Below are 19795 nucleotides of genomic sequence, written 5' to 3' on the forward strand. Positions count from 1 at the left end.
TATTCCCTTCTCAAAAATGTTTTCCCCCTCTGTTGAAATAACTTTATATTCAACTCTGTTTATTTATGTTATTAAATATTTGGATATAACCACTTACATACTTTGCAATGTCTACGGTTTCGAGCCGTACCCGTTTTTTCGTCAGGACATCAGATAAACCAACATGCAAAACCCACTATACAACTTCACCATAGTTGTTGCACAAAAATATATAAGCACATGCCCTAACAAACATGCACTGATTAAATTAGCTGATAAATAGCTGAAACAAGGAGAGGGAATGAAAGGTAAAGCTTGAGTTTAATAGGTTTAGGGTGACCATTACAATGGAACATCGTATAACGGGCTATATTGAAAGGTTGTTTGATTATTTATCAAAGGAACGTTATTTTTTAAAACTCCGATTTGAAAAATAGTTGAAAACATATAGAGGGGATGGAGTTAGGGATTTGAAAAAATTGCTATTGATAATGGATATAATTTAATATACTTTAATTTTACTTTTTGTACATAATGTTATTTGTACATTGGCGAGCTTATTGCCAAATAGCAATTTCTTCCATCCAACCAATAAAATAATAGTTTTATTTTTATAATTCAAGTTACAGAACATATTCAATAGAAAAAAAGATTAAAAAGTTAAAAATATATAAAAAAAGAAATAAACGTATTTGTTTGTAAATTACCTTAAATCAAAACTATTACTCAATGGGAAAAAGGAAAAAAGAGGAAAGAGGAAAAAGGAAAGGAGGAGAGATTAAGGAAGAGAAAGGAGATGTTTCTTCAGACGTGATTTAAACAGAGATAATGTAGTAACATCTTTGATAGTGGATGGGAGATGATTCCACAGTGGAGCCGCATGGACACTAATATAAGTTAGAGAAGAAAGAGGAATTTTGGAAAGGTATTAAGAGAGTGCCTTGAGAATTAGAACGAAGGGGTAAACCATGAACTGATAAGCGTAGAAACTTTTCGCGCAGGTATATAGGAGCATAAGGATTATGAATTGGATATACAATTGATTTAATAAATATATTTGAAAAAAAAAAATCTACCTCATCTCTGTAGGGATATAAATAAAAAAAAAAAATATTTGTTTAAATAGAAAACTAAAGAAAACATCAATCAAAAAATTTTAATATCCTGTCAACAGTAATTATAATAATACTTAAAATGATAATAAATGGAGAAGAATTCTTTATGTAAAGACTATATCCACAAATGTATCAAAATTTTAAACAAATAATATCAGACTGCTTTTTATACAAACAAAAATATTGCTAAATAATAATTATAAAAATAGTAAGTAAGTTAAAATTGAACATCTCTTTAATATCAAGAATGAGAATAGGACATTGTCTCGTTGCCTCGCATTTATCGAGAATAGGTGTCTTTACTTCGGCAATGTGTCTTTGTGAAAATGATGATGAGACATTGGATCATCGGTTTTTTGACTGTCCCCTCTACGAGAGAAGCGAATTCCTTCAAAATATTTGTGAAGAATATAATACGTTCCCTCTTAACGTAAAATTTTTACTCGCCCAGAATGATTTGGATACTTATTTAGTTCTGACTAAATTCTTAAGGACAAATAATAAAAATATTTGAATTTGTTAAATATTATTTGCAAAATTTAAATAATAAGTCTAATTGAATGTCTCTCTTTACTTTTGGCTCAAAACTTCATTTTACGTTTACGTTTAATTTAGACGGTAATAATATTTTATTGTCACATAACTCTTTCATACTGATTTTAACTACCTCACATTATATTATATTTTTTCGTGGGTATGGGTTTTTTTGTCGTTCACTGAAGCGTGTATTCTTTAAATTTCTTATTCTTGTTTCTAAGAGCCAAAATCAGTCGCAAACGAGGCGTGTAAAAAAAAAAAAAAAGCTCACCCCCTCCCTCAATCCCCTCACCGTTTTTCAACTATTTCTCAAATAATATTTTCATAATTTAGTTACTGCATGTTTGTCCTAATCAGTGCATGTGCTTATTAAAAATTAAAATGCATGTCGTGTGTGTTATATATTATTGTGCAACAACTATGGTGAAGGTGTATGGTGGGTTTTGCATGTTGGTTTAATCGGTATCCTGGCAAAGAGACGGGTACGTCTTGACACCAGTAGACATAGAAAAGTCGGTAAGTGCTTATATATACAAATACCTCATAACATTTAGTAAAATGTTCGACCACAAAGTTAATGCTTTAAAAGTGAATACTATTTATTTTTATTCAATTAACTCTTTCTACGTTTAAGTTGAACTTAGGCGGGCTAATTGCCAAATGGCAATTTTCCATAAAAAGATCCATGCTTGTTTAAGGCCTAAGAGACAGAAAAAGATAGGAAGAAATTAGGAACAAAACCAGAATAGCTGATATCATGGATCGCGTGGCAAGACTGAAGTGGCAATGGGCAGGACATATTGCGAGACAAGACCCCTCAAGATGGACCCCTAAAATTTGAAGATGGAGACCTTGGGAGAATAAGAGAGGCGTCGAAAGACCTCAAGAAAGATGGTCCGTCGACCTACGGTCAATATTTCAAATCGAAAATTGATAAAGAATGACGTCATATAATTACGAGCCCAATCCGTTTTGACATAAAATAAAAGTCGTAACGCCGCATTGAGCAACGCGGGATAATCATATTTGATGAAATACGTACCTTAGGAAAGCAAAGCTTATATTCCTATCACAGAGGTTGAAAGTTTACGTACGTGTTCTCGAATAGCGAACAAAACAATATAATTTAATTATTTAAGGGCGACGTGCACGGTCCGATACGAGACGGTGAAAACGCCGGACCGATGTCGTTGGCGACGTTTCTGTCCCTTTTAATATTTTCGAACTTGAAAACAAAAAATTGTTTTCTAATAACGACCCCCACGGCATATTATTTCAGATTCTTGCTTCAGATACTGAGAGTAACATCCCTTACTAAACGTAGAAGCATTTCTGATCTGTCTTTCCTCTTCAAAATTTTAAACAATTTTATCGACAGTCCATATCTCTTGGAGCGTATTTCAATCAATTGTTCCGTAAAGTCAACACAAGTTCATTTTTTTTATAATTCATTGCCCAAAAAAAATTATGTTCAAAACTAGTTTATTTATCGTAGCTGCTCCAAATTTAATTTACCTTGTACCCATTTAGATATTTTTAAAAACAAAATTTTGTGACTTCAAAAAAAAATTTTTGAGACACTGTAAAATGAATCATGTTTATTTTATTATAAAATCAAAATTTTGAATTGGTCAACTGTACTAAGAAAATCCCTCTCCTCCACTCCTCCACTCTATTTCCTCATCCCTTAACCTTCTTACGAGCTCTTTTTTTTCTCATGTCTTATATAATATATTATTTTTCTCTTTTCAGTGTAACATGTTCTCATTATATTTGTGAAAAACTTTAACTGGATGTATGAATTTTTTTTTAATATTTTGTATTCTTATATAACAACTGTTGTTTTTCCTTAATAAATAAATATAAAAATTAAATGAAATGTTAGAAAATAGATAATTTAAATTAAATATATGTACATTGTAGTTATTTGAGCACACGCATGAATATGTTTATGTGTATCCTATTTTAAGATTTGAAATAAATCAAATAAAATCAAATATTTTATCTAAACAGATTTCATGATTATTTTATTTATTTTATTTTATTTGGGATTTTAACAGCTATTACATAAACAAAATAATTAGAAAAATCTTAGCAATACTAAAGCCAATTAAAAAAATCCACTGTAAATATAATGACACATAATATATAAGAAAAGAAGTTTAGTAATTGTATTTGTGTGACGTTTGTATTCATGTGTATGTGAATGTGTGTATGCGTGAATGAATGAGGAAGAGGATACATGTGCGTGTGAGAATGAATGAGAGAGAGGGTGCGTGTGTATGGGTGCGTAAGTATGAAAAAAATATTTGCTTAAAACTTGTAAATTGTATTAAAAATGGTAGAATAAAGAGCTTAGTAAAAAGTTAGAAACCTTTTTATTAAAATCAAATGACGAAATGATAAAAATTGTTTTTTTTTTTTTTTAAGTATGTTAAATTTCAAAACCGTATTCTGAAAAAAAAAGCATTTTATTTTTAAATTTAACTGATACACATCGAATGAATAATGTGCGACGAGTCCTATACAATACGGTAGGTAACCACAAAATGCAGTAAATACGAAATAATGACAACAATAAAATAAGGTTTGACAATACGCGAATGTTGATTCAAAATTATGAACTTAAAAACAAATAATATTTATTCTGATTCTATTTCACACACAAAACTATTCACTAGCAATGGATTCAGAAAAAAATGGTGGATCAAAAATATTTTAGACGGACGCAGACGTTTTTGTCGAATGATAGCGCGTCAAATGCGTTAACCAGTGAACGCCCACCCTTAAATTCTCCACAGTAACAATGCATGGAATAGACATGTCCTATTGACGAGAGTGGAGAAGTTGAGTGATGAAGAATGGCGTAAGAATAGATACTTTGCTTAAATTATTTTCTTGAAATGTCTGAGAAGCGTGTTTTATATAAATGATTCTGAACTTGCGGTCTTATGGTAAAGAAATTCGTTGTTATTAAAAAGATTTATTCACATAAATTAAACAATGAATAAAACAATTTATTGTTATTTGTACTATTGGCCTCTTTGCGGAAATGGCTAAGAAATGTATATTTATTTATCAATTCACTTACAACAACTCTCTTAATGCCCATCCACAACTGAACGAAGTTATGCAGAAAACAGCTTGCCATAGAGAAGTGAAACTGAGATAAAAGAATAACAAATTGCAACAGGGATGGAGAATACTTTAAATAAGGGAAAATGGAAGTCTAGGCATTTACAGGGCTTATGACCTGTCATTGGCTGGTTTAAGTGGCCACTTTACACACCGTGTAACATTCACCATTTTGCTTATGTTAGAACATCCATATTTCTTCAATTCTTCCATTTGTTGATTTTAGTGAAGTTAAAGAGCTGAAACCCTTATTGTTGGGAAGAGATTCATCTGACTGAATTATTTCACATACTAGGCAACTAGGTAAATGTCTAGACTTCCATATTCCCTTATTTAAGGTATTCTCCATCCCTGTTGTAATTTGTTAATTTTAATGACTCCCGAGGGGGTAAAATCCAGTCTTTTGTCTGCGAACATTTGGACAAACTCAAATATTGTAATGAAACCAACTGGTCCAAGAAGAAGTTTAAAAATTGAAAAATTGTTTTCAGGCGTTGCCTAGTATGGGAAATAATTCAGTCAGATGAATCTCTTCATAACAATAAAGGTTTCAGCTCTTTAGCTTCACTAAAATCAACAAATGGAAGAATTGAAGAAATATGGATGTTCAAACATAGGCAAAATGGTGAATGTTACACAGTGTGTAGAGTGGTCACTTAAACCAGCCAATGACAGGTCATAAGCCCTGTAAATGCCTAGACTTCCATATTCCCTTATTTAAGGTATTCTCCATCCCTGTTGTAATTTGGTTATCTTAATGACTCCCGAGGGGGTGAAATCCAGTCTTTTGTCTACGAACATTTGGACAAACTCAAATATTGTAATGAGATAAAAGAAGTTTTGTGAAAAGAGTAAATAATACAATCTACACAAAAGTTGGAATGTTTTGACTCTTGACAAATGATAAACATTGAATACATTAGTATTTTTTTATAGTCCAAACTAGAATCTAATTATGTATTTGACCAGATTAAATCATTTTTAAGTACCGTAGGATTTTTCTTTGTGGATGTTTTCTGCGAATTGAAAAATGCCGTTTTTGCGATTGACAGATTTTCAGAAGGTGATGATTACAGTTTTTTGGATGAAAACGGTCTGACTGATTTTAGCAGAACATAGAATTGACCTTACTGCACCCGATAACACGAATATATCATTTTTTCAAAATTGTGGACTGGCTACCTTCTGCAAAATTATGTTCAATTCCTCTTTATTATCTAACTCATATAGTGTCCATGCGGCTCGACTGTGGAATCATTTTTCATCCATCACCAAAGATGTTACTACAGTATCTCCGTTATATCACGTCTGAAGAAACATCTCATTTCTCTTTCTTAATCTCTCCTCCTTTCTTCTTTCCTCTTCTGTTCCTTTTTTCCATTGAGTAATAGTTTTGATATAAAATCATTTGTAAACAAATACGTTTATTTGTATTTTTAAATATCTAGCTTTTTAATCTTTATTTTCTATAGAATATGTTCTGTAACTTGAATTATAAAAATAAAACTATTTATTCATTAGTTGGTTGGAAGAAATAGCCATTTGGCAAAAATCCCGCTAACATACAATTGAAATTATGAACAAAAAATTTAGTTGGACCATATAGTGTCCATGAAGATCCTCCAGGCATCTCTCAAGTCAGGTTCGCGTCCCGTAGGTCTGACATGAAGTGCCGACAAACAGTGAGCAGTGGACGTCCAGGACGTCGAGAACCTGATGCCTTGTAAAGTGGGCAAGCTTGGTTAAGGCTCTCAGGAGGCATCCGCAGTACATGGCCAAGCCAACCGTATCGCATCCGCTTGATGACAATTGTCCGTTCTCTTATTACTTCATTCCGCAAAAAATGATGACTTCATCTCAAGCGTAAGATCATTTTTATTAATCTGAGGCATGCGCTGTGACTACCTCGAGTTAAACTGTCTTAAGTTCACTGCTTTCAACTCTTGTTGGTTGTATTTGCCATAGTGACTCGTGGGAAAAGATGACCAGAGTGGTTTCCAGTTGCCGTCTCTGGTGGATTTTTCTGTTGGGGCTACCTTCCCTAAGCTGGTTGGTTCTAGTTTGGAGGTACCAGAAACTCGTATTTCATCCTCTCGTTGTCTGCTGTGATCACACCGTTATAGTGTGATCCCATTGCCCAGGCTTCGCGACGTGGACGCTAACGAGTCGGACTAGTCAGTTGTGTTCCCAGTGGGATGCAACTGGGCATTCGCAGCATTTAATAGAATCACACCATCCAACAAGACGTGACTTACTGCGACCCTACTGACGGTTCGAACCCCAAAATCTTATAAAGGTAAATAATCACTTTTCAGATTTAGAACGTTTAGCTAAGGGTAGGTCATTACACAAACGATCAGGCTCAACAGTGAAAGAACAGGCAAAAAAAAATAGAGTTGCGAATCGGTATTTAGAGGGTTTAACGTTGTTGTAAGGGTTGTGATAAGGTTTAAAGATTTTTCACTGATAAACAGTTGAAGATAAATAATTTAAAATCATTAGAATGAATAAGTTCAGCCCTATCATTAAATTGTACGACGTAGTTTCTTAGAAATGCATGAAAAAAATAATTGTAAAGGAAAACGACATCACTTCGTCGTTCTTTTGAACCTACTAATTAATGATAAGAGAGTTGGATTAGATTTCTGGTTTACGGTAAGTCAATAGAACAACTAGCAGAACTCACCGAAAAGGAGAAGATGACTTGAAATGTCACACGCTGAGTAATTTCAAAAATACAAAACCTACAAAAATCATGGCGCTGATAATACGATACATTAATTTAAAAAATGCGTTTTTTGCTTAGTTCAATAATCTATTAACAGTTTTTAAAAAACACTGAAATATCTCATTGAAAATGTGATAGAATGTGAAAACTCCTTCTTAGGAACTTAAAACTGGTACAGCTATCAAAATCAATCACATGGATTCGCAATGGACATTAACCGATAGTCTACGGACAGTTAATCACAAAAATAATACAATATCTTTGCAACTTTGTGGCATTGTAACGAGTTGCTTCAGCACGTTTAGGCAATAAACGCCAAAGCCAGCAAAATTATTACTGCAAGAGGAGGCAGGATCCTTGGAAGTTTTGTGCATTAGATTAATACATGGGCAATGAGGAAAACACACATTAGAAGTTGCATTCAACATAGATTAAGGCATTATCAGAAACAGTTATGCAAATCATACCGTAGGACGTTTATATTCTTATTCTGGAAAATGAAGACCAGTGCTATTTAAGCTTCTGGCATCATTGCGACCAGCGAATTTATTTCTATTGTGTAAGGTCCCCGTACATTATTTCTGGCCGTCTGAGATTCAGATTTTAAAAGAACCTGGTTTTTAAGTATTGATTCATTTATTTGACACTTTATATACATATACAATATATAAAGATATAAGGGCGGGCATATTGCCTTAAGGCAATTTCCTCCTACCTACCCAAACCGTTCAGTTTGAGAAAATTATAAATACATTTTCATGTAATGCGCTTGTCGAATGACTGAATGAATAAATTTGGTATTTTAATTTCAGTTTAACAAATAAAAGTTAAAATTAATAAAAATGATGAATGTTTTGATTCTGGTATAACATATCTCTGCTTATTTCCAATCGCTTCCAAAATGAAACACAATTTTAAAATTATGTTATATGTCGTCCATGTCAAAATAAATATTTGAGGTATATGTCGGTATATTAAATTTATAAAAATCTCTTAAAATCCATTAAACCAATAGGTATAACATGTCAATGTGTGTTATATCGAGCAAAAATAATTTTTAATTTTGCTGTGTCTCAAAGTAAAACGTACACAAAATACCTAAAGGATCGTAAACAATATTTTTTTTATTTATTTATTTATTTATATTTTTTATTTGTTTATTTTTCCGTACACATATTATTTACAAAGAAATATAATTACAAAAATACACTTAAGAATAATCCATCTTAATAATAACAATGTTTGGATAATTTATATAGCGCCATTTTTGTGAAAATCACCTCAAGGGCGCTGTAAAATAAATATCCCAACACGTCTTGCAGCTACAGAGCGCATGGACAATAAGAATTCTAGCCCCTATTTACATTTTTATTTTTAAACTTTTATTTGACGATGAAGTTTAGAGTTTAAGTTATATTTTAAAAACGAAATAAAAAGCAAATTTATAAAATTAGAATTTAGATAACAACAAGTCTCGCAGCTACTGAGCGCATGGACGGTTGAAATTCTAGATCCCATTTACTTAATTTAGATATTTGATAACATTTACGTAATATGATAGATAACATCACAAAAAGTCTTGCAGCTTCAAAACGCATCGACAAAAATTAAGCTATTAAAATTAAGCTATGACAAAAAAATTAAGCTATGACATAAAAATTAAGCTATGACATAAAAATTAAGCTATGACATAAAAATCAGGCTACAACATAAATTGGAAAAAATGCCCACAAAGACTTCAGCGTCTGAGCGTGGGCCATTCCTTTTTTAATTATTAAAAAGTAAATAACATATATATATAGTATGACATGAACATGAAACGAAAATTTAAAAAAAAAAAAGAAAAACTAAATTAACATATGCTGATATTACGAAAACATAATTTAGTTGCAGTATGCATTTATTTTTAATTTTCATTAATTTAAATTTTTGCAATACCAATTTGACAAAGTAATCGAGGTGGCCACTCGACTATTGTCTAGTGAGTAACGTAATGTCACGTATTTTCACCACTAAGAGAATCACGGTCAATATTGTAAGCTGTACGAGAAATCTTATATGTACAGCTAAAATCATTACATAACATAATTTGGCAAAAAAATATAAATTTAAACTAATTATAAATTCTCCAACATACCGAAATCGCATTATAAAGGTTATTTTTTACAAAGATTTTATTAATTGGGTGGTTTTATTTAGCACATTAATGATGCGTTTATTTTATTTTTTAGGTGCTAGCGGATACGAGTCAGACAGAGAAGAATGGAGAAGCAGATCAACCTTTTCTAGCAGCGCATTCCATAGTCTTGCCAGACCAGCTCGACAGGCGCTCGCCGTCTACTATCGCCTATCTTCGTCACCAACATCTGGCCAAACTCCGCCACCACCTCAAAGATCTAAATCCGCACAGAGGACACCGAGAACCGTACAAGATTACAACAAAACCTTTACACCGAACCAAGAATATATCATTGTTTCGCAACTGGGAAACCAAATCAACAAGCGAACAAACGATCAACAGCCATACCAGCAAGATTACAAAGTTCCTTTCCAGAAACAAGAGCAAAAATACGGGAAGATGCTGTTTAATCAGGAGTACAAGAGGAATACGTTGGGTGGTTCGATGAACTACTTAAATATTTCAAATAGGCTTTATGGCTTGACAGATAAACTAAAAGAGTTGGGACACCAAAACCACAACAGGCAGTGGCAAACTAAACCAGAAAAGGACAAGAAAGAAAAGGGGCAGCTGAAACCAGTTATTAAAAAGAACCCTCCCCAAGAAGGCTCGAAAAGGCCAGTCGTCAGAACTTGCAGTGCAGAACCTCCTAAAAAGGTTACTTTCAGCGCATTTGCCACAGTCCAAGTAGTTTAATTTCATAGTCATTGCTTAGTTGTTTTCAATTTTTAAAGTGGTATTTAAGTATTCATTATTTCTGTAATTATCGTTAAAACCCTTATGGTTTCTTTTTCGAATGCTAGTTTAATATTTTTTTTAAATATGTATCTATCCAAATTGTCTATCTAAGTAATGTAAGATGAAATATGTTTTAATCTCTTAATAATGTTAATGGTTTATTCTTGTCACGAAAAACATACATTCAACAGGACTTGAACGAAAAAAAATATTGGAGTTGTCAACACTTTTGCTTGACATGCAAAATAAAAGAATTTTTCAGCAAATAGTTGCTTTATAGAATTCATTAAAGTTAACTACCCAACAGGCTGAATTTTATTTAAATTTAATTTGAAGAAGCGGAGTCAAAATGAATATTAGTCAGCTTATGTTTTAGTGTTTGTATTTTAAAGATATTTGAACATTTTAAAATAATATTTACTTAGAAATTAAGGAATATTTTTGTTTGCCCAGTGTTTATTATCTGCAAAAAAAATATCAAAAAGCCTTCGAAACGCCCATTTTTATTCCTTTGAAAAATGTGGTTGACTTCTTGGCATTTTACTTGTACATTTTTGCTTGTTGTTTTAGAGAGTAATTCTCATTTTTTGTATATTCGTGTTGTTTAGTTTTACTTGCTTTATATGTGTGCTTATTCAAATTGAACATTTTCTTGTTCAATAACCCTATTAAGAGATGTCTATTCTTCATGTAATCAATACAATTTTGCATCAATCTCTGTGTTTTTAAATTAATAATTTTAAACTACTATGGTTCATCCACAATTAACTGTTTGAGTAAACAATATTTTTAAAGCATTTTTTTTGACAATTGAGCTTTTGTTTGTTCTAAAACGTGTTAATTTCTTGTTAGGATATGCAAATGGGTTTTATTTGGATCTTTTTACTAAGCATATATTGTAAATATAATATTACAAAGTCAAATATTTATTGTCACGATTCTTTCATTACGAAAATTTGTGATTTTTTAAAAAATATTTGAGGCAAAAATGCAAAAGTTACAATGAAGGCTAAACATCGATAAATTTTACTATAATTGTAGATACATTTGTCCATTGTTAAGAAGTCTTAATGGAACGATGACGTTAATTATGTCTTCAGCAATTGACTGCTATGTAAAATCAAATCAAAGGTAATGAATTGATGAAAGAACTTGCCGTTTTGAAATGAACAATTATTGTAAAAGATACCACCTTTTGTAGATTTGAATAACAATAAGTTTATTGATTTCTTCACGCCTAATGGAGAAGTTTATGTGTTGTTCCTAAAATTAAATTTGAATTGTTGCAGTATCTAAAACATTTTAAAATTCACCAGTACGAACCTTCATCATTATAATATCTCTATCAGTAGTCATTGGTGCATAGGGCTCTGTATTGGAATACCAAATCCATCGTATCTCGGTCATCGGTACTTTACTTTTCGGGTCCGGACTTCAGACCTTGCCACTCCAGTGTGCAGCGACAGATATCGCCTTGTCAGTGGCCATCCTCAAATCATTATCATAACAAGTTAACTGCATTGGACACTGCAGCAGATAAGGATCATCCTGCGCCTCACCACAATCGCAGTTTATGTCACATCATCTCCCTCCAGAAAACCCCACATCGGCTGATTGTATTTGCAGCTAAACACCCCTGCCATTAGTCTATTGAGAACTTTCATGTAGAGAAGTCCACATTGTAGAGGGTGTTAGTGCTTTCGGATGGCATTATTCAGAGCCAATCGCCGAGTTCCACTCCCCACAGATCCTCTCTGCGTTTTTGGTTTTTGGTCATCGGTCGAATGATGGTTAGATACAAGTGTTAGGCTTCAGTTACTGGTTCAGAGACAGTAAAATATTGCAGTAGAACCACTTTTAAAATCAATATTTTACGTCCATTTCACCAGGAATCAACCCCGGGACATGGAAGAAGAATGCATCAACTAATATAGTATTTGGCGGACTTATCCACTTGAGAAATCGTGTAAACTTTTTCACGAGTTTTTCCTGCGCATAGCCACTCGTAAACACTTTGTCCAGGATTCTAGTTCCGGTGGTCTGATGTTTCGTGAGTCAAATGTATTTCCGTATTTTCTCACTGAATCGTGGCACGAGAGCAGTTATTTTTTTGCACACTATCGTTTTGCTTTTTTAAAAATTGTTTCAAATGGAACTTAGGACCATCCAAACCCAAACAAATGGGCCAGTTTTATCTGCCGTCTTTAGAGGCACACAAACATGATAAATAGCTTTGAAAAACGGAAAAGGTACAGACACAGAAAAATTCATTCTGATACTCATATTAATAAAAAAACAGCCAAATTGGAGTTTTGGGGTGCAAAAAAGTGACAGCGGTCGATTTTGATAGGCATAATAAGTCCGGCAAAATTTTTTTTTACGTAGTATCGGAAAAACATTTGGGAGAGAGTGACAGAAAAAAAATGTTCAAATACCTCATCATCATCATCATCATTCCCTTTCGTACCTAAGGGTGCATGGGGCACTGCATTGGGACACTGATCGCAGCGTATCTCGATAATGTTCGTTACATGAAGGTAAGGTGATCAGTCTTACGCTTCAGGTACCAGTATATGAAATATTCTAGTGTAAAAATACCCTTTCAAATAATATTTCATATCAACCATGTCGGGAGTCGAGCCCGAGATCGCTTGCGTGGTAGGCAAATGCGCTGACCATTACACCACGAGGCCGACCTCAAAACGACACGAGGGCGTTCAAAATATCTATTCTTTAAAATTTCCAGACACCGCCTTTCCTTTTAATATTTCATTACATCAACATTAAGCTACGAGTATTACGGTTCAGAGAGCTCATTAAAACTGATTGTTTTTATTATTTTAATTCCAAATAAAATCCTTCTTGTACTTGCTGTAATGAGTGTTTTAGTGTTTATGTGTTATTTTTTGATAAATAGTTGTAACTAATTAAATACCTTTAAATATACCACTTAATACATCACATAATTATGTTTTGTAGCCATCTTGTGTAGGAATATTGTGAATATATTCTAATGTTTGTTTTTGTTTGAAAAATAAAGTATTTTGTTTAAATCCTTGGTTTTATTATAATTTGTACAATTGAGGAGCAAATAATTAAAAAGTGATTTTTCACAGAAATACAGTTTGAAAAATAAAAATTAAAACAAATAGTGGTGTAGACTATGTATATTAACATATAACAACAGCGATGAAGAACATTTAAGAGAATTTATTCATTTATTTTTATTTATTTAATGCACAAAATACACAATTTTACATAGACACAATTATATGTTTTTTATGTCCCGACTTGTTAGAAAATTCCGTGTTAAGTCGGGACTCTTCGATATATTAATCAAAAATATTTATTTACATATTAAAACAATATACAGGTAATCAAAAACAATATGCAAAATAATCAAAACAATATACAAAATAATAATAGAAAAATATAAAAAATAATAATAGAAAAATAAAAATAATAAAAATTTATAATACATGTCGAAAATGGAATCAAAAGTTATATAATAATACGTATGACAGTGATGGCATACACATATACGTATATGGATAATAATGAAAACAGCAGCGACGTTGTGCATTTATTCCCGAAGCAATCTCATACAGTGGTCTCTTCCCCTCGATACAATCCAATTATGGATCTTCATCTTAAATATAGACGTTGTTTTGGAGAACTTAATATGTTTATCCAAGACGTTGAACACTCTTGGAGCTATATATGAAAAGTGTCTCCGAGCAAACATCGTACGCGTTCTCGGTATTAAGAAGTTTAGGTTACGCGAAAACCTCGTGCGGGCATTCTGTTGGCAGTTGGGACCTCCTTCCGTAGTCGCCTGACCAGAAAATTGTCAATGCATTCTTGATATAGATTTGACGAATATCAAGAACTTTTAACAATTGAAATAATGGTTCAGATGGGTAGGTCGAAGGGCACCAAAACATAACTTTAAGAATAAGTTTTTGCGTCTTGATTAGGGGGTTCATATCAACTGTCGAGCAACCTCCCCAGCCAATTATGCCATAAACAGCCACCGATTGAAAAAGCGCAAAGTAGACATTTTTAAGAGTGCTAACGTCCAGGATATTTCTGAGTGAGCTAAAGACATGACACAGTTTTCTTAATCTAGATACCAGGGACTGAACCTGTGTCTCCCATCGCAAATTTCTGTCAATTACAATGCATGGATATTTTATATTATCAACTGGTTTCAATAATTGGTACGAATTTCTAGAGTTTATATGAAGCTTTAAACTGGCTTCAGGTGGTGACCCATCTCTTATACTAAATGTAAGATATTTTGTTTTATCCACATTCAGCGTTAGCAGATTGTCATCCAGCTAGTTTTTGACAATTCTCATACCACAATTTGCTTTTTGAAACACAGAGTTCCAGTCACCAGCCTCAAACAAAACAACTGTGTCATCAGCAAACGCTATAGTTTTTCCGCCATTACTCAAATCACACGAGGAGTTTATATATAGAAGGAAGAGAACAGGTCCCAAGACACTTCCTTGTGGAACTCCATAAAGGATATTGGAATCCTCACTTCGTACAATTCCCTGTGGTGTTTGGAGTATTGTTGATTGTGACCTATAAGTAACAAAATCCTCTAGCCACATAAGCGTCTTTTCTCTGATACCAGTGTGTCCGAGTTTTTTTACAAGTAATAAATGAGACACAGTATCAAATGCCTTGGCGAGATCTAGAAATATTGCGATGACTCTTTTACCACTATCAAGACTTTCAGTGATTTTAAGAGTGACAGCAGCTATAGCGTATAGAATGTAATATAGAAGTCTAGGCATCTACAGGGCTTATGACCTGTCATTGGCTGGTTACATTGCTGTGTAACATTCACCATTCTGCCCATATTTGAACATCTATATTCCTTCAATTCTTTCATCTGTTCATGTTTCACAGGTCATAAGTCCTGTAGATGCTGAGACTTCTATATTACTTTATCTTTAATGTTCTTTATCGCTGTTGTAATATGTTGATGTTAACAGCTCCCCAGGGAGTTGAATCCAGTCCTTGTGTACAAAAATTTGGATAAACTCAAAATATTGTTGAACGCTTTATATATATATTTCGATAATTTATACAATGACGTTTTTGAGAAAATCACGTCAAGGGCGCTGTACTATGAATAAATATCGCAGCACGTCTTGCAGCTACAGAGCGCATGGACGTTTGGGATTCTAGTTCCTCGTTTCTAATTATGGTATATTACAATTATGATATATAGGAGCTAGATTACAGCACGTCTTGCAGCTACAGAGCGATGTGTTTAAATTTATAACATATTTTCTACAAAAAAGCGCATTACGGTGAATATTGGGGTTTTTTCCCATAAATTTAGAATTGAACAAAAAAAATACATTAAATTTATATTTTTTTAAATTTTCCAAAATCCGTTTTTAAATGTTTGCTCCTTATTCAGTACTAATTGTTTTACATGTACGTACAAAAATAGGAAAACTGTAACTAATAATTCGTTTTAAAAACTTTGTATTTTTATACTTTAAAAATCTGATTTAAATATTACACATCTCACATAGCCATAAAACGATGCTAGTTCTAGAACTTAAGAAAACTTAAACTTTTCTTAAACTTAACTCATCGTTCCTAGAAACCAGCTATTCAAAGAACGATAATTTTTTTTACAACTGTTTTTTTTTACACAACTACAATTCTTACAAAAAAACAGAAAATGCAAAATAAAAAAACGAAACGACACACCACACCAAAAAAGAGACAAACTCTTATGCTTGGTGTGGGATTATGAAAACGTAAAACAATCTTATTGATAATAAATAAATAAAGCAACGCTTTAAGGTTACAAAGTACACAGCTACGTTAAGACTAAAAGTTACTTTTTCAATCAATATGAAACGGTAAGAATAATATTCTAAATTCATAGTTGTTGCAAAAAAAATTGACAATATTCCTTTTTCAAAAATTGACATTTTTGAAAAAGGAACATTTAAGTGCACTTTAGAAAAAATGTTATCAGGCGAAACCTAGTAGATGAAATAATTCATCCAGATGAATTTCACCCCCATAAATAAAGGTTTTGGCTATTTTGCTTCGCAAAAGTCCACAAATGATGGCAAATTTGAGAAAATACGAATATGTACATAGGCAAAATGTGAATATTACACAGAGCGTAAAGTGACCTCCTAAACCAGCCAATGACAGATCATAAGCCGTGTACATGCCTGGAATTCCATATTCTCTTCTCAAAAATATTTTCCTTTTCTGTTGCAACAGATCTAGATCTTTGTTACTCTCTAGGGAGGAAATCCAGCCTGTCTACAAACATTTGAACATATTTAAAACATTGTTGAAGAATAATATTTATATTTAGAACCCGAAATTGCAATATTTTATCTATCAGTCTCAAGCCAACTAACCCAGATTTTTGACTACGATTCTCTATAATCGGTTTATTTCTAGTCGGAAAAATAAAAAATAACAAAAAAATAACATTTATAAAATCATTTCAAACATTAGATATTGAAAAAATTGCCTCCAAATGTTATCCATCAATATATACAATCGCCAGAAATCGGGCGAGAGTGTAAATTTGAGTCAAGTATAATTAATAAGATTAAAAAAGGTTCTCTGAGATGGTTTGGTCATGTAGAGCGAATGGACGACGAAAGAATGGTAAAACAAGTATACATGGCGAAAATGAACGGTAACGTGAGACGAGGACGACCAAAGAAGACGCGGTATGATCAGATAAACCAAAACCTTAAGTCCAGTCATGTCAAAAGCAGACATAACCGAAGGGCAATTATGACAAGATGTACGAATGCGAAAGAAGCTAGGAATGTATGCCAGGAAAAACATGTGTGGTGGTCCATTGTCTCTGCCTGCCTGTAGTTTTATTTATTTTTTAAAATTTAAAATGCAGTACTGCCATCTATCGTGAAACTTTTGAAACTATTGGTGTTCTGAAAAGATCTGTGTAAAGTTACTACTCTAAGAAAATGCAAAATGATTGATGAAAACACTGAGGCTCACCTTTCATATAACAGAAATGAGAAGTTTACTGATTCAAAATATAGATGTCGCTGGAATAAAATGATCATTATGTTTGAGGTTTGTGTTCTGTGCAAGCGTTAAAATCTCGAAATAGAGAACTAACTTCTGATAAATCAAGTAAAACCGACTTTCGTTTTTTATTTAAATTTAAATTTTACGTTATAATTGATTATTTTTTCAAATACAAAAATATATAAACTTTCGCTAATTTATTGCATTTATAATTGATCGGCCATTCTAAACAGCTGTTTGCTAGAACTTGTGACGTTTTTAAGTAGGTGTGTACGTGGTTTATTTTTATTTAAATGTATTTTTATGAATTTTTCCATGAATTTTCGACAATCTTCGCTTACAATTAAATGCTCTAACTGTTACCGCGTGTAAAAAAATCATTTTTCATATCAAATTTCCCGAAGAACTAAACTCTTATAAATTAGCTTAATCAAATAATACTACATAGAGTTGTGGTCCCGTGGTTAGTGATGCGGACTCACAGATCATAGGTCCAAGGTTCAACTCAACTTGACTCCCATTTTCTTAAAGTGAGTTATTTTTAACTCGTTGAAAATGACCCAAAAATTAAAATGTTTGGCGGCCTCTGTGGTATAGTTGTTAAGACGCTTTGACGCTTTGACACTTTGGTTTCAACAAAAAAATATTTAATTGCTAAAATCAAGCTCATTTATATTCAGTGTTTATTGTACATATTATTTTTTATAAAAATCTTATGTTTAATTTTGTTTTTAATTATTTAAAAAAATATTTTTTTTAAAACAAGAGGTATTTTAAATTTTCTACAATAGGCGTGAACCTGCGTGGCCTATAGTACATTTGTAAGAAAATTTTACCATACACAAATGTGTGAGTACAGTGTTCGCCTCAACTAAAGCGGCGTTTTATTTGTTGAAAATATGAACATCATCATTCGCGTCCCGTACCTACTTCTGACATGAACTGCCGACAAAAATTCAGAAGTGGACGTTCAGTAGCTCAATCACAAATAACTATCGACGTGCTTAAAAACATGCTAAGCATTTGAGCGATCACAATGAACAATAATGAACATGCGTAAGTTATCGCAGTCATAAGTCAACGCTCATGTCGGTTTGTTTTTTGTTTTCCTCGTAAATAAATACAGTTCACTGGCAAAAAATCAACGTTTACCATAAAAAATAATACAATATATTGCATTTTCAAAATAGTATGAAGTATCTAACACAAAAAGGGAAAATTAAATTACAATTACTATAGCGAATGATTTTCTTGACATTGGCTTGCCAAGCACCGCCTAAATGCAATGCATTAGCATGATATATAAAAAATAATAAATAAAAATAGCAGTTTTAGAATATTTTTCATATTTACACCGGTAAAATTCAAATATGTGATTGCGCAGCAGGATTATACGTAGCGAAACGTAAATATTTTGTCATTTAATATTAGGTGTTCACGGATGTTCCATTGCGATTGCCAATGCGATAAACAACCATGGCGAGAAATTGTTATCACGTCGCTTATTAGCACGTCGATAATTATTTATTTAGCAACAGGACGTCGAGAAACCAATGCCTTGTAAAGTAGGCATACCGTGGATAAGGCTCTAAGTATATAGAAAAGCCAACTGCATAACCGCAGCTTCATGTTGTCACTGGGTGTGCTGCGTCCGTTCTCTTGTTACTTTAATCCTTGCAAAGTCGAAGACATATCATACTTACAATATTGTTGGAAAAGCAATCTACTTTGTAGTGTTGTGTGTTGTTCTTATCAACGTTGTTGCTAGGGGGTGGCGGGAAGGGGAAAGGGGTATACGGAAGGCTGTAGTATTTTGTATGGCAAGCCAATGAAAGCGCATTCCTTGTTAATATACCTAATATTCAAGGGTGTTACATGTGACATTTCGAATAGAAAACAACCTTAAAAAATAAAGCGAAAATCTTTTATTTAAAAATTTTAATGTAATATTGTCGGGATATAAGCCGGTGATAGATTTTTTATGATTTTATATAAGTTTTTTTTTTCATTCATTTTAAATTTTTTTTTTTTTTAATAAAATATTTGCGTTTTTATGATTTTTGATTTTTAAATATTTTATATTGAGGATAATTATCAACGGATTGCAAATAACTTATTATTTGACCATTAATGTTGTTTTTTTTTGCACCACAACAGACCAGGAGATCCAATTACAGTGGTGAGTCATAGCACAGTACACCCGGGCTTGAGAAAAATTATATTTTAATTTTTTGTGTTTTCACCGGAAACCGAACCCGGAACCTTCTGTGTGTGAATCAGTCGTCTTAACCACTTAACCACAGAGGCCGCTAAACATTT

The 19795-nt window shown here is 32.6% G+C and overlaps 1 protein-coding gene across 1 annotated transcript in view; it reads left to right on the forward strand.

Annotated features, from left to right (window-relative positions):
• Positions 1-13464, forward strand: part of LOC148272316 (uncharacterized) — a 130764-nt gene extending 117300 nt beyond the window's left edge. The window contains exon 4 of the mRNA XM_088240210.1: positions 9726-13464. Coding sequence (XP_088096336.1) covers positions 9726-10369 — 644 coding nt within the window. The 3' untranslated portion in view covers positions 10370-13464. The remainder of the gene's footprint in view (positions 1-9725) is intronic.
• The last annotated feature ends 6331 nt before the right edge of the window (positions 13465-19795 follow it).

Source organism: Micrasema longulum, unplaced genomic scaffold (assembly GCF_059751315.1).
Source record: "Micrasema longulum isolate JH-2025_06_02 unplaced genomic scaffold, ASM5975131v1 h1tg002380l, whole genome shotgun sequence".
NCBI classification, from domain to species: domain Eukaryota; kingdom Metazoa; phylum Arthropoda; class Insecta; order Trichoptera; family Brachycentridae; genus Micrasema; species Micrasema longulum.